The 23,513-nt window shown below is 34.4% G+C and overlaps 1 protein-coding gene and 1 long non-coding RNA gene across 3 annotated transcripts in view; one reads left to right on the plus strand and one right to left on the minus strand.

The window, feature by feature from the left end:
• Ube3a (ubiquitin protein ligase E3A) overlaps positions 1 to 23,513 on the plus strand; it is an 81,690-nt gene that overhangs the window by 44,262 nt on the left and 13,915 nt on the right. For both annotated transcript variants that reach the window (XM_085682693.2, XM_048434725.3), the window contains 6 exons: positions 44 to 1,338; positions 10,755 to 10,899; positions 12,311 to 12,516; positions 13,165 to 13,329; positions 14,557 to 14,712; positions 14,802 to 14,875. In XM_085682693.2, the coding sequence (XP_085538819.1) occupies positions 44 to 1,338; positions 10,755 to 10,899; positions 12,311 to 12,516; positions 13,165 to 13,329; positions 14,557 to 14,712; positions 14,802 to 14,875 (2,041 nt within the window). The remainder of the gene's footprint in view (positions 1 to 43; positions 1,339 to 10,754; positions 10,900 to 12,310; positions 12,517 to 13,164; positions 13,330 to 14,556; positions 14,713 to 14,801; positions 14,876 to 23,513) is intronic.
• The window catches only part of LOC125400634 (uncharacterized), a 97,314-nt gene that overhangs the window by 7,286 nt on the left and 66,515 nt on the right, over positions 1 to 23,513 (minus strand). Inside the window, exon 4 of the long non-coding RNA XR_015736404.1 lies at positions 21,736 to 21,847. This is a non-coding gene — a long non-coding RNA (uncharacterized LOC125400634). The remainder of the gene's footprint in view (positions 1 to 21,735; positions 21,848 to 23,513) is intronic.

Here is a 23,513-nt window from a genome sequence, read left to right on the forward strand (position 1 = left end):
GTATATCACAACAATAGTTCTTCTTTGTCTTTCCGTTTTCTAGATGTGAATTACCTAACTGAAGAGATTGTATATGAAATTCTGGAAGTGTGTAGAGAGAGTGAGGATTACTCCCCTTTAATTCGCGTAATTGGAAAAATTTTTTCTAGTGCTGAGGCATTGGTTATGAGCTTTCGGAAAGTCAAACAACACACTAAGGAGGAATTGAAATCTCTACAAGAAAAGGATGAAGACAAGGATGAAGATGAAAAGGAAAAGGCTGCATGTTCTGCTGTTGCTGCTGCTGCTGCTGCCGCTGCTGCTGCTGCTGCTGCCGCTGCTGCTGCTATGGAAGAAGACTCAGAAGCATCTTCTTCCCGGATGGTTGATAGCTCACAGGGAGACAACAATGCACAGAAATTAGGTCCTGATGAAGTGACTGTGGATGTTGATGCTATTAGAAGGGTCTACGCCAGTTTGCTCTCTAATGAAAAACTAGAAACTGCCTTTCTTAATGCAATTGTATATCTGTCACCTAATGTGGAATGTGACTTGCTGTATCATAGTGTGTATGCTCGAGATCCTAATTATCTCAATTTGTTCATTATTGTAATGGAGAATAGAAACCTCCACAGTCCTGAATATCTGGAAATGGCCCTGCCATTATTTTGCAAAGCTATGAGTAAGCTACCCCTTGAAGCTCAAGGAAAACTGATTAGACTTTGGTCTAAATACAGTGCAGACCAGATTCGGAGAATGATGGAAACATTTCAGCAACTAATTACTTACAAAGTCATAAGCAATGAATTTAATAGCCGAAATCTAGTGAATGATGATGATGCCATTGTTGCTGCTTCAAAGTGTTTGAAAATGGTCTACTATGCAAATGTAGTAGGAGGGGAAGTGGACACAAATCACAATGAGGAAGATGATGAAGAGCCCATACCTGATTCCAGTGAGTTGACCCTGCAGGAGCTTTTGGGAGAGGACAGAAGAAATAAGAAAGGTCCTCGAGTGGACCCAATAGAAACTGAACTTGGTGTTAAAACTCTAGATTGTCGAAAACCACTTATCTCCTTTGAAGAATTCATTAATGAACCATTGAATGATGTTCTAGAAATGGATAAAGATTATACCTTTTTCAAAGTTGAAACAGAGAACAAATTCTCTTTTATGACATGTCCCTTTATTTTGAATGCTGTCACAAAGAATTTGGGATTATATTATGACAATAGAATTCGCATGTACAGTGAACGAAGAATCACTGTTCTCTACAGTCTAGTTCAAGGACAGCAGTTGAATCCGTATTTGAGACTCAAAGTCAGACGTGACCATATCATAGATGATGCACTTGTCCGGGTAAGTTTGACTGTTACTTAAAATCAGAATTAAACTGAAAGCTACAGAGTGACACTTTTCAGTGTATTCATTTCATCTATGGTTTTGAAAGAAAAATGATGTCCTGTAACTTAGGAACTTGTTGGTATTTCTGATCTGTGTTACTATACCTTTCTTGCTACTCACCGAAAATACTGATTCTATTTGTTGTCTAATATAATGATTATTTCTTTTTGAAATAATCTATCTAGTGCTCAGGAGATGTCTCTAGGTAAAATTTACTGTGCAAACATGAGGACCTAAGCTTGGATTCCCTGAGCATGTTTAAAATATGATGTGGTAGTACCATTTATGATTCCACATCCTAAAGCAGGTTGGTCGGTGGAGACAGAAGAGCCCTCAGAAGCTTGTGGGTCAGCCTGCCTGTTAATGTAAGGTAGTGAGCAGTTAGACCCTGTCTCAGAAGGTAGATGGAAAGGACTGAAATTTGATGTGCTCTGACCTCCACACATGTAGCAATTCCACCATTTAACATGTGCCCGTGCCTCCCCCCCAACACATGCACACACGCATACACATTTAAGGAGCACTAAAGGGGGATAGATTTTCTAAGTCTTGAAAGCCAGTCCCTTTTGTGTCATTTGTATCTGTCCAAAAGAAAAGACTGTTTTCAAAGAATGAAGAGTGAAACCCATGACAAAGGGAGATGTGATGCTCAGGCTTGGGATCAGATCTAGGTGTGATTGGGAGCAGTAAGGGGGTCTAGCAGATTGCATTATGTAAAACTCCTTGTTCTGAACTGGATGATATGACCAGGATAGGTTGGTTCTTTGTATCAGTAAGACTTCATTTCTAAGCCACTAAGTCACTCTGTCTTATATGACACTATAAGATTTTGGTTTTTTAACTGTAATAATGTTAAGTCCTGAGACTTCATTTGGGTATTAATGTTTCAGTTTTTCAATCAAAACTAGAATATTTAACCGGGAAGTCAGGTGCTTCTAATACCCTGATTTTTCTTTCAGATGACATTACTTCTTAACTGTTCCTTTCTTCCACAGATGACAAGAATTGCAGTGTCTCTGTCAGTTAAGCCAGAAAATTGGTTTGCTGGGTGCTGGTCATAGTTTTACAGAATCATATTTAACAAATTCAGGTCATTATTGTTTGGTATTAATTATTCTTGTCAGTGCTACTTGTTTTTCTATGAACTTGATGTAAAATTTAATATCTGTTATACTTAAAGTGTCACCCTTATATACTAACAAATAATAAGAACCTGTAACAGATAACTGATTAATACTTATTTGAAAATAATATTTTTTTAGTATGGATTTGCCTAAATTTGAAAAGTCGTAAGACTAAACTAAATTCAGACTTAACCAAAATCATCCACCTTTCCTACCAGACTTCTTTGTTATTTTCTTCCTTTCCTCCTTTTTTTCTATAATAAAGTGATGCTAAGCACCAGTAAAAATTTAGGTAATATTTGTATATTTTTTAAATGGTCTTTTAGGGGAAAATTAACCATTTCTTTATTTAACATTCTTTTCCTAAAGAGGTGTTGGGATGAAATCAACAGTAAGCCTTGTAATTATGGTAACAAATTGTTGCTATGAATATTACTTAGTTATGTCAACTGGTTATATGCTTTGACATGTTACAAATCATAATCCATTAGATAATATCTGCACTTGTCTAGGACCTGTTTACAAAAGCCTGTGTCTTCAACAATCCTACTGCCTGTCTCTTTGATAAACAATACACTAGTAACAAAGAGCTAACATTTATTGAGAAGGTTCTCAGCTTTTATTCTTTATCCAGTTTGCAGTTCCTTTCTCTACTTTTCCTCTTCCCCTCTTCTTCGTTTTTCTATACCACCTTAGCTCCCAACCCTAGTTTTCTTTCTTTTTCAACATACCAGTGTGAAAGGATTAGAAATGTAAGTATAGACATATACCTTAAGATCAAATTGAGAACCCCCATCAGCATTACTGATCGCAAGTCAGGTCAGTTTAGTAACCGAAAGGAGGAGGTTTACAGCAAGCAGTATCTACAAAGATCCCCGATGATCTGATGAGTCAGCTTTGTTCTGTTTATCCTTGCCTTACTTGTCATGCACCACTGTTGTGTTTTAAATCTTGTGCTTTTTTTTTTCATAAGAATAGTTCCCGTTGATCACTCTTGGTTGTGATCCTGTCATTTTGAACTGCATATTAAGGTTGTATAGAGAAGAAGGAATGAGAAGTTTTGCTGAGAATTCAACATTATAAATAAATAATGAAAGTTATAGTACCCTAAACTTAAGAGCTAAGAAGGAGATAATAAGTTTTTTTCCTTAGTTTACAAATGAGGCCTAGAAATGATTACATATGTGATTTTTATAAGTTTTCTATTGACTCTTACTTTTTTACTTGTTAATTAGACTAGCTAGTTTAAAGGTACAGAATAGGCCAGTAAATTAGAATTAGTAATTATGATTTTTTTTTGCACTTGTGATCCTATTGTTCCTGTTTAGTGCTAAAATTATAAGAGTGTACACTCTGGTCTTTTTTTTAAAGCCAGAGTATGTCCCTTGCTTTTATGTGTCATTCACTTCAAATCAGTCTAACGACTCTACCCAAGCTGGTGCTTTTAGAGGAACTGTTACTGAACAAGAGAATAGTGTTTGAAATGTTTTATTAAGTATAAGGTACTGTTTTTTAAAAACTACTGCAATATTTCTCTTGAGCTTTGCTTTAACTGTTTTTTGGCTTTTATTGCCATGAAAATAATGCAGAAATAAATATTAATGAGAACCCTTCTTCTGTCTGAATGACAACAATTTTAGTGTTTTTAAAAATTCTTAATACACACATATATATGCACACACACACTAATATGTATATTCTATATATAATATATATTTATATTCTTAAGCTACTGAGATGGTTTTAGTGGGTAAAGTGACTTGCTACCAGGCCTAATGACTAAGTTTGATCCTTTAGTTGCACATGGTTGGAACGAACTGAAGCCCAAACCTTACCCTCAAACCTTCACATTTGTGCTGTGCCACATGTATCCTTTTGCCCTCCATTAAATATATATGTTCTCTCTTCAATTTGAACAAAGCTTTTCAAGGGTTGTAGTGTGTATCAAATCTTAAAGTTATTTTTTGAAAGGAGTAGAAGATTAGTGTAGTGTGTATTAAAGAAGAGACAGTACTGTCATACATGAGTGGCTTCAGACTTCCCTCACAGTCTTAAATAGAGAGCTGCCCAAATGAAAACACAACAGAAAAAAAAAAATTAAGGTGTTGCCTTCTAGGGTCTCAGATTAGGGATTCTGACAGGCAACCTAGAGATCTATACTTTAAATATTTTGGTACATCTATGCCACAAACTAATATTTGGGAACTGTTAGTACAGTTTATATGTATAGGTTATAGGCTATTGTAATTTGCGTGCTTAGAATATTGCCAGTATTTAAAAAGATTAATGAAGTCAGTGTGATTGAAATAGGAGCTGATAGTGTTATGGGACTTGATTAAATTAGTAAGTTCTAGAATTTTACATAGTTATTTAGATGACCAAAAGGAATGGCGAAGATGGAAAGTTGGAAAGCAAAGTCTAAAAACCAGGACCTGGCACATGCAGATGAAAGAAATTGGTTCAAAGAAAAGTTATCAGAATTGTTGCTCAATTTCCTCCCCAAGTCACTAACCCTGTATATATGGGAGTCTAAAAGCATCGCCTAACTCAGCTTCCATAATTACCTTTATTATAAATACCTACTGCTACATGTACTTCAGTTTTTCATCAGTAGCCTACAGTGCTTTAATAATGTAGTTTTTTTGTGTTGTGTATTTAATTCTATCAAGCATTCATTAATTAAATTTTGCTTAGTGTGATTATTATTTAACATTATTTTAATAGAAATGAATGGAATTCTCCTTAAAAGTAATTTCTTAGAAGAGGAATAAAAAAAGAATAGGCTCAGCCTCATCTAATAATTTAAAATAAAATATCAAAAACTCCTTTGTTTTATTTTCGTGAGGAAAGTGAACTTTAGAGAGATTCTTCTTTGTAGAAATGAATGTCATAATTGGATTTATTACCTAAGATGAAATCATTTGACTCAGCTGTAACCTGCTTAAACTTTAAAGCACAACACTTTGGTCTTTTGTTTACAGATAACATGAGAAAAGTTAAATTCATTAAGGCAATTACATTTGTGGTCATTATTTTAAGAGTATTTACCAAAATGTATAAGTCACCTTTTTTGGAGAGTCTTAGCACTATTGAACTAATTTGAGTGTTGCATCTCCCTAAATAATTTTATCCTTAGTTGTTTTCTTTTTAAATTATGTCAGCATAGGATTTGAGGTAGTAACTCAGGATGTCTAAATGTTTTTTTTTTCCTTTTTCTTTTAATATTTTGAGACAGGGTTTCTCTGTAGCTTTGGAGCCTATTCTGGAACTAGCTCTTGTAGACCAGACTGACCTCGAATTCACAGAGATCCGCCTGCCTCTGCCTCCTGAGTACTGGAATTAAAGGTATACACCACCACCGCCTAGCTAGGATGTCTAAATGTTTTAAATGATGGACTTGCAAAAAAATTTTGATTTTTGAAAATATGTGAATAGAATGTTTTGTATCAATATATATTCTACTTAGTATGGTTTTAGAAATGCTTTCATATGAGATCATCTTGTAAAAAATGATCTCGCCAGGATTTTCTCTTGCTAATTAAAGTTAAAGAGTTTAAAATTATTTTAACAATCTATGAGAGCAAAAGTTTCTAATCAGAAAAGAAGCCTATTTAGGGTGTGGCAGTTACCACTGTATTTTAATAAAGAATAATAATATCAGTATATTTTATTTTTCCTTTGTACTAGGCAATACTATCTATTTTATATTTAAGAAATATAAATACATATAAGATCCATTGCTTTATAATAAATAAGGTTAAGGGTGCACACAGTTTTTTTTTTCAAAATTGTCTGGCATTTTCCAACAGTTTTCATTTTCATATACCCAATTACATATAAAACAACTTGATTTTTATAAATTCAGTTTTAAATAAAAGCTATTATTTAAAGTACTGTAACTATAATTTGTATGTAATATAATTTGTATGTAATGTAATTTTAATTCCTATGCTATTTGATTGAAACAGTGGCTTAAGGTGTGTGTGTTTTAAGGATTATTATTTTTAGGAAACAGAAAATTTAATGTGATTTCATATGATAATGGCTTCTGCCAAAGATATTATTATATAATACGTTTCGTTTCTTGCCACAGTTTTTAGAAAGATTGGCTACTAGCCCACTATCCTCAGGTAATATATCCAAAATCACTTTTACACATTAAGAATGGTCTTCTTAAATAGCCAATTGGATACATCTACAGAATTAAGTTGCCAACTATTTTTAAAACATAACATTTAAATACACCCTGATTCTGAAAATAATATGTGAGTGTTGAAAAAATATAGAAAACCAAAGAAAGTAGAAAGGCACACAAAATTCAGAAACCAATATTCTATCTAGTTTCTGTGGAGAAGTAGTTGACTGTAGTCTAGCACTTGCAGCTGGATTGGAGCCACTCTCTGAGCTACTCTTTCATAATTTACACGACCTTTCGACTAATTTAGAAGCCCATCTGTAAAGTTTTCTAACAGCCTACTTGGGAGGTTGTTTTTATTTGTAAAGTGACCCATCACTTTTATATACTGCTTCTGCTGCTCTTATCCTGCAATATTTTTGTCTTTAAAATCCTGTGGTTAGGCTTGGCGGTGGTGGCGCACGCCTTTAATCTCAGCTCTCGAGAGGCAGAGGCAGGTGGATATCTGAGTTTGAGGCCAGCCTGGTCTACAAGAGCTAGTTCCAGGAAAGGCTCCAAAACTACAGAGAAACCTTGTCTCTAAAAACCAGAGAAAGAAAAAGAAAAAAAAAATCTTGTGGTTAAACATTCTGACAAAATTGGAAATATTTATTTATTTGTTAATCTTATTTTAGATAGAGAATGCCTGTAAAGCACTCACTGGCCTGAATTTTTCTATGTAGGTAAACAGCATTAAAGAGTTTGAGTGCTGGGGTTATGTGCATGTGCTACCATGTGTAGAGAGCCTGGGGCATTTTAAATTAATAGAATGGTAGTACTTGCAACCCAAACTTAGAGGCAGAGTTAGTATTAGAGAATTAATCTGAGCACGTCAATATTGATTGTGTTTTCAGTGATCATAATAGAATATGCAGTATTAAAAGCTTCTGGTTAACCGGTATTTGGGGGGGTGGATAGCAATGATTGTTAGAAATGGATATAGACTGTCTTATTAGAATGAAAAAGGACTAAGAATACCAACAAGCTTTTGAACCAATAATTTACATGTTTTAATAGAAATAGCAATCAAATGCATAAGTAGTGTCGGCCTTTTTTTCCTTTTTAGTAATGCTTGATTAAAGCAGTTTCACTTCTATGGTGGAAAAGAAAATGAAAGCATTCACTGAAATCTCTTGAATTCTTAGCAATTTGAGAACTGGGAGAAAGCGCTAAAACAGATTACACAGTAATAAGGGCAATGTTGTGTGGGATCATTGAAATTTAAAGGTTCAAAATTATTCTGTCTTAAGACAGGTTTTCAATTAGCGCTTTTGTTGGTTTGCTTTCCTTTTCAATTTCCTAGGTTAATTTTGAATCTACATAATTTTTGACTGCACAGTGTAACATTAGGGACATGCTCGTTGGGGGTTTCTGTCTTGCCCAGTTCCCACTGTCGTTAGGTCTCAAAGAAAATCACACAGAGAGTCTACATTAGATATCAACTTATTGGTTCATTAGCTCAGGCTGATTATTAGCTCTTATCACTTATATTAACCCATTATTTTTATCTATGTTAGCCACATGGCTCGGTACCTTTCTCAGCAGGGCAGATCACATCTTATTCCATAGTATGTGCAAGACTGCAGTATGTGCAGGACTGCAGAGAAAGCTTCCTTTTACCCAGAATACTCCTTTTCTTATTGCCCCTCCTCTACTTCCTGTCTCGTTGACCCGCCTATACTTCCTGCCTGGCCAATCAGCGTTTATTTAAAACATGATTGACAGAATACAGACAATTCTCCGGAACCAGTAGTCTCAGAACTAGTCTACCTTTTGATCTGTTCGGAACATAAAATTATGAATTTTAAGAAATAGAGTTTTTGAAAAATACTATTAGTTCTCACCAATTTTGCATGCTTCATAGAAATTATATACTATTAAACTTTTGCCATCTTGTAGTAGGGAGAATATTACCCCCTTTTATTCTTTGTACATTAAAAATTTGGCTTGATTTACTGACGTTTAATTGAATGTTAATCTTTTGTGACAATTGCGACTTTATTTTAATAGAGTATTTTGTTTCTTATATATTCAGCAAAAATTTACTGCCTCAAAAATAAATTTTCAATAAATACTGACTTAAAATTATGTATGTCAGCTGAGAATATAGATCAGTTAGTATAGTAAAGTACTTACAAGTAGACCTGAGATTAATCCTCAAAACTTTGTTAACAAAAGGAAAATTTGAGTGGGCCTTGCAATACTGATGGTAGATAGTCAGGTACTGGCAGATGCCTGGGGCTTCTTGACAGTACAGCCTGTGCTGATCTTCCGTCTTCTAGGCCAAAGAGAAACTCCTTTGACAAGTAAGGTGCACACATGAAGACATACAAATGACTTAATTAAGACCAAGACAGAGATGTTTTTAAAAAATGAATTCATAATATCATAGAATCCATAAGTTGAAGGTATCCAGGAAGTAATTTGAACCATTTGTTTTTTTCCCAAAAAAGTTTTGGCTGTATCCCCTACTAAGAAAAATATAGCATCCTAAACAAAATCTGTACCTGTACATTGAAATTTATCTTGCCACAAACAGCAGGTCCTTTTGCTGATTCTGATGTAGTGTTTTTATTTATTTTTGTTGTTTCTGTTTTAGTTCTCACTGGTGGCAAACCATCGCAGCTCACAGTTTAAATTTTAAACTTAGATTTAGGGCAACTTGACCAGATTCCTGAATTTATGAGAATTTGGGTTTATTTATTTATTTTATAGATTGTTAGAATACCAAAACACTATTGTTGCTTATGGCATTTGCATTAGTAAACTAGTAGACTTATTCTGGTGCCACTTAAAACATTTTAAAATTCCTTTTGAAATAGTTAAGAAGACTTTAACATTCTTAAATATTGTTTTGTCAAGCTTTCATCTTTAATGTTACATTTTTTTAAGCTAACAGGTATTTGGAAACAATGTTGAAAATAAATTGTATAATTAGTTATGACTACTATGTTGAAAATAAATTGTATAATTAGTTATGACTACTATCTGCAAAATTTAAGTAGATAAAACAAGTTACAATTTCAACATAACACATTATAATTTAATATTAATTTCATAGTGAACTGAAGTTAATGGTAGTGGAGAGCAGGTTTGGCTAATTGTTAGATGAAAAATAAAGATATCAAATATATGTTTCATCTGCCTTTGAAAATTTGGATATTACATGTCACATTATAAGCCACTAAGAAGTGGCAATAACTATAAATTTGTTTTGGCAGGAGGGGAATTGTGTTAACAACAGAGTCTTAATATGTAATCCAAGATTTCTTAGAACTTATCATTTTCCTGTCTCATAGGTCTGAGCTAACACATCTGACTTTCTAATGTATATTTCTTAACTGAAATTATTTCATTTATAGCATGGCAGTTAGAAAAGCTTAACTCTTTACACTTCTATTTTAATAAATATAAATTATTTATAGGTCTGCTATAATCTCTATTATTCAACAATGCTGTTTTTGCTAAGACAACAGGCATTTTGCTGCTTCAATTTGTTCTCATGCCTCGTTCTATGTATTATATTAATTTATTTTATAAAATATAATAGAAAATTCAGTTGCTGAGTTAGAAGTAACCATTTTATGCAGTGATGGTTTTGTGTGTTATGTGTTGTGTGGTGTATGTTTGTGGTTAATCATGTGAATGTGCTGATTTGTGAACCCATGTGTGAACATCTAGAAGCCCATCTATGATGTCAGGTATCTTTCCACTTCTAGATAGGAAGATCATTGAGTGAAATAGAAGCTCACCATTTTGGCTATGCCTTAGAGCTCTTCCAGCCTGTTCTCCACCATATTACAGGCATGAGGGACCATGCCAGGAGTTTAACGTCAACGCTGGGGATTCCAACTGAGGTTTTAATGCTTATAAATGATGCACTCTTAACTAATGAGGCATGTCCCTAACACTCTATCATACTCTCTTGTTTTTGTTGGGGATTGGTCCGTTTGCTTCTTGTTTCCATTCAGAAACAAAATTGCTTCCTATTAATACTCTTTGTTTTCAGAAGAAAGTTTAGCTTTTATGCTGTTTTCATCAGTCCTCCTGTTTATCTTTTCGTTTATAAACAGCTAGAGATGATTGCTATGGAGAATCCTGCAGACTTGAAGAAGCAATTGTATGTGGAATTTGAAGGAGAACAAGGAGTGGATGAGGGAGGTGTTTCCAAAGAATTTTTTCAGTTGGTCGTGGAAGAAATCTTTAATCCAGATATTGGTAAGTGTTAATGATTCATGTTAGTTTTTTGAATTACAAACTTGACTTTATGAATATTCTCTGCTATGATAAACAACAAAAAAATGAGTATGACTTACCTTTAATTAGTTACAGATAACAAATGTGTATGTTTCAGGAATTGATCTGTCTCTCATGTATTCATGTTATTCCTTAGATTGTTTAGCCAAATATTCTAGTAGAGAAAAAATATCTTTTTGTTAAACCTTAGAATGGTGGATTGAAAACAGTTGAAGGCATGAGAATAATATTTATTTTTCAAACTGTGAAACTCAGGTATGAATTGAATAATTTTAAAACCAGTATTTCACAAATATTAAATTGCAAGAAAAGGCATAGATTTCATTTATATTCCTTCTAGTCAAAGAGAAATTTGTATTTTTCTTTTTCATTAAAACTGAAAATGAACATTCAAAACTATTACAAAATTAAGTTAAAAGTACATTTTAATGCTGTTTTATTTGGCTTTGAATAATCCTGTTTCATTAGAAAAAAGTTTTTTTCCCAGACCTTCAAATATATATATATGTGTGTGTGTGTACACAGACACACACACACACACGCATATATACATACACTTTGGTCTTGGTTTTGGTTTTGTGGATAGTGTTTTTATATTATATTAGTGCTTTCTGACTTTGAACTCATGATCCTCCTGTCTCATTTTGCCAAATGCTAAGATACGCAAACCCCGTCTACCCCAGCATATTTAGACCTTAATTTAGAAGTATTTCCTGTGAAGCAGCTGAAAATGAACCTAGAAAAATTAGAAAGCATATGAATTTATTTTAAATATTTTTATATTTGTTCAGTGAAAAAAAAAAGACAAATCTCTATTACTGGTTCCGTAGATGAAGTAATGATAATAGGGAAAAAGTGTCTTTTAAGTTTGGTTTTTAATAATGAAGATCATGTAAAGATGAAATATTACAAAATTGCTTTTTTAAACTATTAGTTCACATTATATAGGTATCTAAGTAACTTAAAGTTAATCAACATTATATTATTTTTTACTTGATCATGAGTTTGCTTCTTGTTTAAGTTTCAGTGTCTAAAATGTAATTGAGTGCCTAAAAGATTGTAAATTAACTTTTATTTGTCAATGAAAATTGATAATAAGCTATGCATAATTTAATCTTTAAAAATACCTTTTTAGAAATGTCACCCAAGTTGCATATTATTTTGTTTCATTGGTTTCTTAGAACTGTGTATTAGCTGTTAATGCACTTAATATAATCATATACTACTTTTGCACAGTTTTGTCACATGCATTTAGTAGTAAAAACTTATATCTTCTGTATTAAAATTCTTATGTGTTGTTTTGTTCAAAATTTTATTTTTAACTTTTAAAACTTCGAAAAATACAAATTATTTTAAAATTTATTTTTTATAGGTATGTTCACATATGATGAAGCTACAAAATTGTTTTGGTTTAATCCATCTTCCTTTGAAACCGAGGGCCAGTTCACGCTGATTGGCATAGTCCTCGGACTGGCTATTTATAATAATTGTATACTGGATGTCCATTTTCCCATGGTTGTCTACAGGAAGCTAATGGGAAAAAAAGGAACCTTTTGTGACTTGGGAGACTCTCACCCAGTAAGTTATCATTCTTCTTTTGGTCTGTAAGATACTACTTCATGTAGAAACACATCCTAATTTATAAAAATATGTTTTTGTTTGGAATCTTTTGCAATATATACTGTTACCCAGTGTGGTAAAGTTTAAAATTTTCAAGAGTGTTGTTTTTATAGATCACATCAAGCGAGTTTTGATTGATCATATAGTGAAATGTTGTGAACACTTTGTTTTCAGTGTAGCCTGTGGGTCTGCCTGGTGGAATGAACATCAACTGGTCTTTGATGGACACAGCTGATGTGGTTTTTTCCTCCTTGGAGACCCTGTGGGTGTTGTCGTGTTTTTTTTTTTTTCTTTTTTTTTTTTTTTTGTAGCCCTGGGTGTCCTGGAACTCACTCTGTAGACCAGTCTGGTCTTGAACTCAGAGATTCGCCTGCCTTTTGCCTCCCAAGTGCTGGGGTTAAAGGCATGCACTGTCACCACCTGACTCAATGACAGTCTTTTGTGTCTCATTAAGTTACTAGGGAGATGGTAAATAAATAATTTTGGCTTTATTTTTATTGACAGATGGTTTCTAAAAGGAATGAAACATGCTCTTGCTCTCTCTCTGTCTTTTAAAATGCTTTTTATAAGTTATTTGGTAACCTCACTTCTCTTTCTGGTTGTTAGGTTTTATATCAGAGTTTAAAGGATTTATTGGAATATGAAGGGAATGTGGAAGATGATATGATGATCACTTTCCAGATATCACAGACAGATCTTTTCGGTAACCCAATGATGTATGATCTAAAGGAAAATGGTGATAAAATCCCTATTACAAATGAAAACAGGAAGGTAATAAAAATTTTCTGTCATTATTTTGTAAATAATAAATTTCAAAGAAATATTCTTAGAATTTTCAAAGAATTATTTAATACTGCTTGAAGCAGTAACAAAAAATTACATAAACAAATTTATGTAAATAGTGAAGATACAGTTTATCAACCCTTAGAAAGAGCCAGTATGAAGGTACACAATTAATTGCTAGAGAAAGAGTCCACAGACTAGGAGAAAATGAATTGGTAAATCTAGCTATAGTGTTAACACCAGAAACAGGGCACTACCATATCAAACCTTCGAGGTAGATAGGGCCCAGTGACTAAGGTCCTAATTAGTGTGTATAAATATTTCCCATTTAAAATCTAAGTATACATGTGAAAATTATTCATTTTGTTAGATTTGTTTTCTGTTTGAAACAACATTTCAATTTGGAATTTGAAATTTGGAATTTGGTATTCATTTGGGAAGAGGAAATAACTGAGCAGTATAAGAAAATTACAATAAATAGTATAATTGTTAGAGTATGTAAGTTTATATTAGTACCCTTTTTGTAAAATATTTCTGTCAGGATACACAATTCCATTTTTAATAATTTTAACACAGTATTTGAGCTTACCAACAAATAGTATTTTTGCTGAACTGCATACAGTAGATATTTTACCAAAACTTGTAGAAATCATGAGACATTCTGATTTGCTAAAATTTAGTATTCTATTGTAAATTTATATTTGCATACTTAGTTAAAGGACTTTGAAACGTGTTGAAGCTCTTTATATTAAGTCCTTCTTAATCTTTTATATTAGTCTTGCTATTATAAAATTACATTTTATTTTAATTCCTATTTTACTCTTAGAAGTGAGGAATTGTAAATGTATTTTTCTTTGTTCATACGTTCTATTAATTTTTAAAGGCTTTTGTTTTATTTGCGTGAATGTTTTGCCTTTATGAATGTTGATGGATTGTTTGCATGTATTGCCCATGGAGACCAGAAGAGGGTGTTTAGTTTCTTGGAAGTAGAGTTACAGATGGTTGTTAGCCTGTCATGCTAACGCTAGCAAATAAGCTTAGATTCTCTGTAAGTTTTGCTAATGTTCTTCATCACTGAATCCTCTCCTCAAAATTTATTTTTAAAAATATTTCTAAATGACTTCTTTTGGGCAGGACTAAAAGCGGCTGTGCAGCCTAATAGGTAATTGTGCTCACGTCTATAGCATGTGATTTCTTTTTTTAATATTTGTACAGGAATTTGTCAATCTTTATGCAGACTACATTCTGAATAAATCAGTAGAAAAACAGTTCAAGGCGTTTCGCAGAGGTTTCCATATGGTGACTAATGAATCTCCCTTAAAATACTTATTCAGGCCAGAGGAGATTGAATTGCTTATATGTGGAAGCCGGGTAAGAAAAACATCTGTCAATAAACCTCATAAATTATTTTTTTAATGGTGTGCTGTAGATGCTAAAATATTTTTTTCTGTAATTTTCAGAATCTAGATTTCCAGGCCTTGGAAGAGACTACAGAGTATGATGGTGGCTATACCAGAGAAACTGTTGTGATTAGGTGAGACACTTAGATCTCCAGAAGGAAGATTGTGTACATCTAAAGTTTGTGTATATTGCTGTGGTTCAGACCAGCAAGCTCAAAGGCTCTCATTTGTAAAAACAGACCTGTATTAATATTAATATCTTGTTAATAATTATCTCATGTATTCAGAATTTGTAAAATCAGAATGCACAAGTAAGGTTTTATTCATGTGCTTTTCATTTGGAAAAGTTCTACCTGGTTCCTTTTTTTTCTTTATTTTTTTCTAATATTTTTTATTGCTTTATAAATAATACCATTCAAAATTTCCACTTCCTCCTCTCCTCCCACTTCCCTCCCACTCTCCCAGTCTCCCTACCCCTCTCCCCCTTTAGTCCTAAGAGAGAGCAGGCTAACCTGCCCTGTGGGAACTCCAAGTCCACCCTCCATCCTTGCTTAGGAAGGTGTGCATCCAAATAGAATAGGATCCCAAAAAGCCAGTACATTCAGTAGAGACAAATCCCAGTGCCATTATCATTGGCTTCTCAGTCTGCCCCAATTGTCAGCCACATTCATAGGGTCCAGTTTGATGCTATTCTCGTTCCGTCCCAGTCCAACTGGATTTGGTAAGCTCCCATTAGCTCAGGCACACTGGCTCAGTGGGTGGACCAACCCCTCGTGGTCCTGACTTCCTTGCTCATATTCTTCCTCCTTCTGCTCTTCAACTGGACCTTGGGAGCTCAGTCCAGTGCTCCAATGTGGGTCTCTGTCTCTATCTCCATCTGTCACTGGACAAAGGTTCTATGGTGATATTCAAGATAGTCATCAGTGTGACTATGGGTCAAGGCCAGTTCAGGCACCGTTTCCTCCACTGCCCAGGGTCCTAGCTAGGGAGTCCCTGTGGACACCTGGGAACTCCTAGAGTCAAGCCTCTTGTCAACCCCAAAATGGCTCCCTTAATTAAGATTTCTTCTTCCCTTCTTTCATATCAGTCCTTGCTCCATTTCAACCATCCCACTCCCCCAAACTCGCCCCTGCTTTCCCCTTCGCTGTTTTTTTACCCCTCTCCCTTTCCCCTGCCCCAACCTCATCTCCATGCTCCCAACTTTTGCCTGGCAATCTTGTCTGCTTCCAATTTCCAGGAGGATCTATATATCTTTTTATTTGTGTTTACCTTATTACTTAGCTTCTCTAGTATCATGAACTATAGACTCAATGCCTTTTGTTTATGGCTAGAATCCACTAATGAGTGAGTACATATTCATATTCATATTCATATTTTGGGGTCTGCATTATCTTACTCAGGATAGTGTTTTCTATTTTCATCCATTTGCATGCAAAATTCAAGATGTCATTGTTTTTTACTGCTGAGTTGTAGATGTGCCACACTTTCTTTATCCATTCGTCCATTGACGGGCATCTCAATGGTTATTTCCAGGTTCTGGCTTTTATGAATGATGCTGCTATGAACATAGTTGAACAAATGCTTTTGTAGTATGATTGGGCATCTCTTGGGTGTATTCCCAAGAGTGGTATTGCTAGATCCTGAGGTAGGTTGACTCCTAATTTTCTGAGAAACCGCCAAACTGATTTCCAAAGTGGTTGCACAAGTTTGCCTTCCCACCAGCAATGGATGAGTGTTCCCCTTACTCTATATCCTGTCCAGCATTAGGTTATCTTTGGTTGTTTTGATTTGCATTTCCCTGATAGCTAAGGAAGTTGAACATGTTTTTAAGTATCTTTTGGCCATTTGAACTTCTTCTGTTGAGAATTCTTTCTTCAGTTCGTACCCCATTTTTTAATTGGGTTATTTAGAATTTAATGTCTAGTTTCTTGAGTTCTTCATATATTTTTGAGATCAGATTTTTGTCTGATATGGGGTTGGTGAAGATTTTCTCCCATTCAGTAGGATGCCTTTTTGTCCTTTGCTTTGTAGAAGCTTCTCAGCTTTAGGAGGTCCCATTTATTTATTGTTGCTCTTATTGTCTGTGCTACTGGAGCTATACGTAGGGAGTGGTCTCCTGTGTCCATGTGTTGCAGACTACTTCCCACTTTCTCTTATATCAGGTTCAGTATGATCAGATTTATATTGAGGTCTTTAATCCGTTTGGACTTGAATTTTGTGCATGGTGATAGATATGGATCTATTTTCATTCTTCTACAGGTTGACATCCAGTTATGCCAGCACCATTTGTTAAAGTGTCTGTTGTTATATCCTCCATTTCATTTTTGATATTGTTAATTTGAGTGTTCTCTCTCTACCTTTTGATTAGTTTCGATAGGAGTTTGTCAGTCTTGTTGAATTTCTCAAAGAACCTGCTCTTTGTTTCATTGATTCTTTGGATTGTTTTCTGTGTTTCTATTTTGTTGATTTCATCCCTCAGTTTGATTATTTTCCAGTCTTCTACCGCTTCTGGGTGAGTCTGCTTTTTTTTTTTTTCCTAGAGCTTTCGGGTGTTTGTGCTCTTAAGTCTCTAATGTGAGATTTCTCCGTTTTCTTTATGTAAGCACTTAGTGCTATGAACTTTCCACTTAGCACTTCTTTCATAGTGTCCCATAGGTTTGGGTATGTTGTGTTTTCAAGGAAGACTTTAATTTCTTTCTTTATTTCTTCCTTGACCCAGAGGTGGTTCATTAGTTAACTGTTCAGTTTCCATGAGTTTGTAGGCTTTCTGGGGGTGGAATTGTTGTTAAATTCTCCTTTACTCCATGGTGATCCGATAAGACAAGTGGTTACTCCAATTTTTTTTGTATCTGTGAATGCTTGCTTTGTTACCGATTATGTGATCAATTTTTGAGAAGGTTCCATGAGATGCTGAGAAGAAGGTATATACTTTCCTGTTTTTGTGGAATATTCTATACATGTCTGTTAAGTCCATTTGAGTCATTACATCTGTTGATTCTTTTATTTCTCTGTTAAGTTTCTGTCTGGTTAACCTGTCCTTTCGTGAGAGAGGAGTGTTGAAATCTCCTACTATTAGTGTGTGGGGTTTGATGTGTGATTTGAGTTCTAGTAATGTATCTTTTACATATGTGGGTGCTTTTATATTAGAGGCATAGAAATTCAGGATTGAGACATTGTCTTGATGAATTGTTCCTCTTATGGGTATAAAGTGTCTTTCTCCATCTCTTCTAATTGATTTTAGTTGACATCAATTTTGTTAGATATTAGGATAGCTACACCTGCTTGTTTCTTAGGTCCATTTGCTTGGAAAACCTTTTCCCAACCCTTTACTCTGAGTAGATGTCTGTCTTTGTGGTTGAGGTGTGTGTCTTTTAAACAGCAGAATGTCAGGTACTGTTTTTGTATCCATTCTCTTAACCCGTGCCTTTTTATAGGTGAGTTGAGTCCATTGATATTAAGCGATGTTAATGACCAGTTGTCATTAACTCCGGTTATTTTTTTGGTGATAGTGTCTGTGTGTTTCCCTTCTTTGAGTTGTGTTGGTGGAGGGTTGTCAGATGTATGTGCTATTGTGAATGTTGTTGGCTTCCCTGAGTTGAGGTTTTCCTTCTAGTACTTTCTGTAAGGTTGGATTTGTGGCTACGTATTGTTTAAACTTGTTTTTGTCATGGAATATCTTTTTTTCTCCATCGATGGTGAAAGAGAGCTTTGCTGGGTATAGTAGTCTGGACTTGCATCCATGGTCTCTTAGTGTCTGCAGCACATCTAACCAAGACCCTCTGGCTTTCATGGTTTCCATTGAGAAGTCAGGTGTAATTCTGATAGGTTTACCTTTATATATTACTTCAATTTTTCCTTTGCAGCTCTTAGTATTCTTTCTTTATTCTGTATGTTTTGTGTTTTGGTTATTATATGCCAAGGGGATTTATTTTTTTTGATCCAGTCTATTTGGTGTTCTGTAAGCTTCTTGTACCTTCATAGGAATATCCTTTAGGTTGGGAAGTTTTCTTCTATAATTTTGTTGAATATATTTTCTGGGCCTTTGAGCTGGAATTGTCCTTCTACCCCTATTATTCTTATGTTCTGCCTTTTCATGGTGTCCCAGATTTCCTGGATGTTTTGTGTTATGAATTTGTTGGATTTGCTGTTTTCTTTGATCAGTGAGTCTATTTCCTCTATAGTATCTTCAGTGTCTGAGATTCTTTTTTCTATCTCTTATATTCTGTTGGTTATACTTGTCTCTGTAGTTCCTATTTGTTTACCCAGATTTTCCTTACCCAGCCATCACTTGGTTTGTGTTTTCTTTATTGCCTCCATTTTGGTCTTCAGGTCTTGAACTGTTTCCCTTACCTGTTTGATTGATTTTTCTTGGTTTTCTTGGGTATTTTTAAGGGATTTATTAATTTCTTCTTTTTGTTTGTCTTCCATTTCTTTAAGGGAGTTTTTCACTTCCTGTTTAAGGTCTTCCATCATTTTCATAAGGTTACATTTAAAGTCGAATTCTTCTACTTCTTCTGGGTTAGGATGTTCAAGTCTTCTTGTTTCGTGTTCACTGGATTCTGGTGTTATCATATTGCTTTTCAGGATGTTGGAGGAGTTCTTGCACCTGCCCATCTCTTCCTTCAAATGAGGCCAACAGAGTCTTGGCGTCTTGTTCCAATCTTTGCTGTGGCTGACTGTGTACTTGGGAGTTTTCTTGGTCTGCCCTCTCTTAAGTCCCCTAAGCACTGCAGCAGGCTCTCAGATCTCTTCCACCCTGAAGCATGCTGTGCTGGGTAAACCAAGGACTCTGCAGATGAAAAGGCGGTCTTCAGCAGCAGGCTGGAATGGGATAAAGAAAGCCAGCAGCCAAGAACACACCCCGCTGGATGGCCAGAAAAGTTTCAGGAATTGGAGGGGCCTGGACTCAGTTCCTGGGACCATCTGGCCTTGCGGTCACTCACTCACCTCACTGGATCCGCTCAGCCCTGGCTCCTTTTTTCTACTTGAGAGATTTTTTTCAAATGCTCTATCCCCTTACTTTTTGAGATTGGAGATAGCTCTTTATCTTTTTGTTAATTAATTATTATTTATGTATATTGGTGTTTTGTCTTCCTGTATATATAAATATGAAGGTGTCAGATCCTGGAGTTATAGACAGTTGTGAGTTGCAATGTCGGTGCTGGGAATTGAAGTCAAGTCCTTTGCAAAAGCCATTCTTATCCACCGAGCCATCTCTCTAGCCTCAGCAATTTATCTTTTAATGGTTAATTTCTACTTCAAAGGCTTGATTCAGCTTTGTATTTGATTTTTTTCCCCCTCCTTGATAAGTTTTTATTTGTACTTCAATCTAGAGGTACTTTAAAATTAACAGTTTCTGCCTTTTAGTATGTTTTCCCCTGGATGAAGATAAACTACCTTGATTAATTCATTAAGTACTGTTAGATAATGATATTGTCATTTTAGTCCACATTTTATTACCTGTAGTGTTGATAAGTATTATCTGTAGTGCTTATCGATACGTGATTTTCCACAATTAGAGATGTATATTATATTTTATACTTTTCATGCTAAATGAGTCTTTCTCATTGTTAGTTGTTTTGTTAATCAAAATCTTACAGCAGCTTAATTGCTGTCTCAGTAATAGTTCTCTAAGCATCACAGTATGGTGTTGGTGATCATGCTGATACTGATGTGTGGGGTAGCTTTTAAGTGCAATGAAGTATGTAGAACTTTACTGGACATTTGGGGATTTGGGTAATTGGCACCTTTGCAACACTAAGGTACAGATTCTGTTATGCAGGTTTCTTTGGCTCTTGTCCCTGTGGGCAATCACTGTTTAGATTTGTGTATCACTGAGTCTTTTTCCCCTTCCTTTCTTATTTCTTTACTCTCTGTATTTGTGTGTGTGTGTGTGTGTGTTTCTTGAATTTAATATAAATGGAGTATGCTATTTTGAAATCTATTCTTGTTATTAAACTAATTTACATTGTGTTTTTTTTATGGCAAAGTAATGTTTTAGATGAATGTATGGTGTTTGCTTACCCATTCTATTATTGATGTCAGTTGGAGTTATTTGAGATTAGAACTATTACAAATAAAGTTATCCAGTCTTACTGTTGAAGTGTTTCCATTTCTCGTGTACAAACATAGTAGGTAGAAGTTTGTGGCTTTGTAGTAGATACATTTTTAGCTTTAAGAAATATTGCAAGAATGTTCTTTTGCTAAACGACAATGCTGTTTTACCCTAGGAGGACCAGCAGTGCCAGAGCTCAACTCTGTATCTCTTTTAGTCTTTAGTAGTTTAAGTTTGTTATCTCTGATGACTCGTGATGTTGAGCTGGCTTCACTTTTTTTTTTTGCCTTTACTTTGTTAATTGTCCTCCTTGTTTTTCTTGTCATTGATTATTAACTTTTTCTTTTAAAATATATGCTTGATAAAGGTTCATTACTAATATGTTATACATGTGTTCTAGTTTGGAGCTTTCTTTTCCCCACTGAATTTCTTTTTTGCTAAAAATGAGTTATTTCTTAATTCTAGATTTGGTTCTTTTCACTATATTCATTTGTTGGCTTGATCTAAGTCACATCTTGTTGATTTCCTTTAAATTTATAGAACAAGTCTTTACATCAGAAGTTGTGAGCACCTTTATTTTTGTTTTGTTTTTGTTGTTATATCTAAAATGTTTTTTTTTTTTTTTGCTTTTCATACAATGTATTCTGATTATAGTTTCCTTCTCCCTTTACTCCTCCCAGGTCCTCCCACCTCTCCTGACATCTGAATCTCCACTTTTTCTGATTAACAGACATTTAATGAATGATAATAACATAAGTTAAATGAAAAACAAATCAGAATATAACAACCAAGAAAAAGAGCCAAACAAAGGCACAAGAAACACATATTGATGTAGAGACACATGTTTGCATACTCAAGAATCTTATAAAAACCCAAAACATAAAGCCATAGTACATAATCAAAGATTCTTTAAGGTTAGGAGAGAAACCCTTGACTTACCGTTATGAGAGGAAGAACCTCTGTAGATCCCTTTGACTTAGTTTTATGTTGGCCAGCTACTGATAGAAATGCGGTCCACCCATAAGAGTAGTTTGTTTCTCCATTGAGACTCCTGTGGAGAAAACCAGTTTCTCATTTGCAAGTGGCTATCATTTGTAAATAGATACAGTCTAGGTTAGGGTTGGGTATGTATGTTCACTTCTTTTAGCTCTAGGCCCACATCTAGTGCGCACCATTACAGACTATGCATGCTGCCTCAGTCTCTCTGAGTTCATGTGTGCAACAACCTTGTCCCTGGTTCCTTAGTCTCGTCCATTCTCTTTTGTTCTTAACCCTTTTTCCTCGTCCTTTTCCATAGCATCCTTAGGTTTTTAAAAGATTGCAAATTTTTTATGTTAACCCTTAATATTTTTGAATTTACTTTTAGTTTATTTATATTTATCATAATTTTTAAAATTTATTTCTTATTATACTTTAGTCTTATCACATCTTTTAAAGCTTTCTTTCTCTTAACATTTTCTAAACTTTGTGTTTCTAAATTAGTTCCTTCAAATATTGTTATTTCAAAGTTTTAGTTTTAATTTACTATGTTTATAGTTTTAGTTTTCATGTCTGTATTGTTTTCATCTCTTGTTGATACCTTCTAACTGGACAAGGTTCTTATCCATATACTATTTAATAAAAATGGGTGATGTTTTATTTTGATCCCCAGTTTTGCTTTTTATTATTTTTTTAAAAAGTAACTTTCCTATTGATTGATTTATATTGAAAAATAAAATTATCTTTCAGTAAATTAAGATGTGAGACAATCTAGTAATAGAACATAATAGATAATTGTTTATATACTCATTTTTGAAGATAAATTTCTTTGTTTTTGTGTTTTAATTTTATGTGTATGGGTGACCTGCCTCCATCTGTTCATGCAGTGTGTGTGTTTAGTATCTGCTGAGTCCAAAGGAGGGAGTCAGATCTTCTGACACTGGAGTTGAGGGTGGTTGTGAGCCCTAATTGTAGGTCTTATAACTCCAACCTCTACAACAGCAGGTGCTCTTAACCACTGAACAACCTCTCCAGATCAACTTCTAAAATTTTCAGTTAAAAGTTATACTACTTTTTCCTATATCTAATTCACTTAGATCTTGAAACCTTCAATTAATGGAAAATCTTTGTTCTTGCATGAAATACAAATAATTTTCTTATAATGTGTTCAGTAGGACCACTCCATACATTTGTGAGTATTACATATTATGCACATTTTTAAAACTGCATGCTTTGCTTAGCAATTGTTTCTTTATTTTTGTTTGTTCCTTTTTTTTAAGACCGGGTTTCTCTGTAGCTTTGGAGTGCATCCTAGAACTTGCTCTGTTGACCAGGCTGGCCTTGAACTCATATCTGCCTGCCTCTCCCTCCCTAGTACTGAGATTAACGGTGTACGCCACCACTGCCCAGCTGGCATTTGTTCCTTAAAAGTCATTTTTGATTTGTTGTTGTTTTCCATATTCCTTTTCCATGAAAAGAATGGCCATCCATTTCATCAGTACATCTTCTTCAGAAAGACTTATCAAATATTACAGGCAAAATTATATACTATTTATGGCAAAAAGAGACCACTGAAATTGATAGGTCTGTTTGTTAGATAAATTTCTGATGTAAACGCTCATAAATTCTTTCATTCAAAATAGTATATATTTTAGGTTTAATTGCTACCAAAATGGGTAGTCCACAGCCTGTGTTTTACGTTTTGAGAGAATGAGTAATTTTCCACACTTGTCAAACAC

Source organism: Myodes glareolus, chromosome 24 (genome assembly GCF_982192425.1).
Source record: "Myodes glareolus chromosome 24, mMyoGla1.1, whole genome shotgun sequence".
Classification (NCBI taxonomy): Eukaryota; Metazoa; Chordata; class Mammalia; order Rodentia; family Cricetidae; genus Myodes; species Myodes glareolus.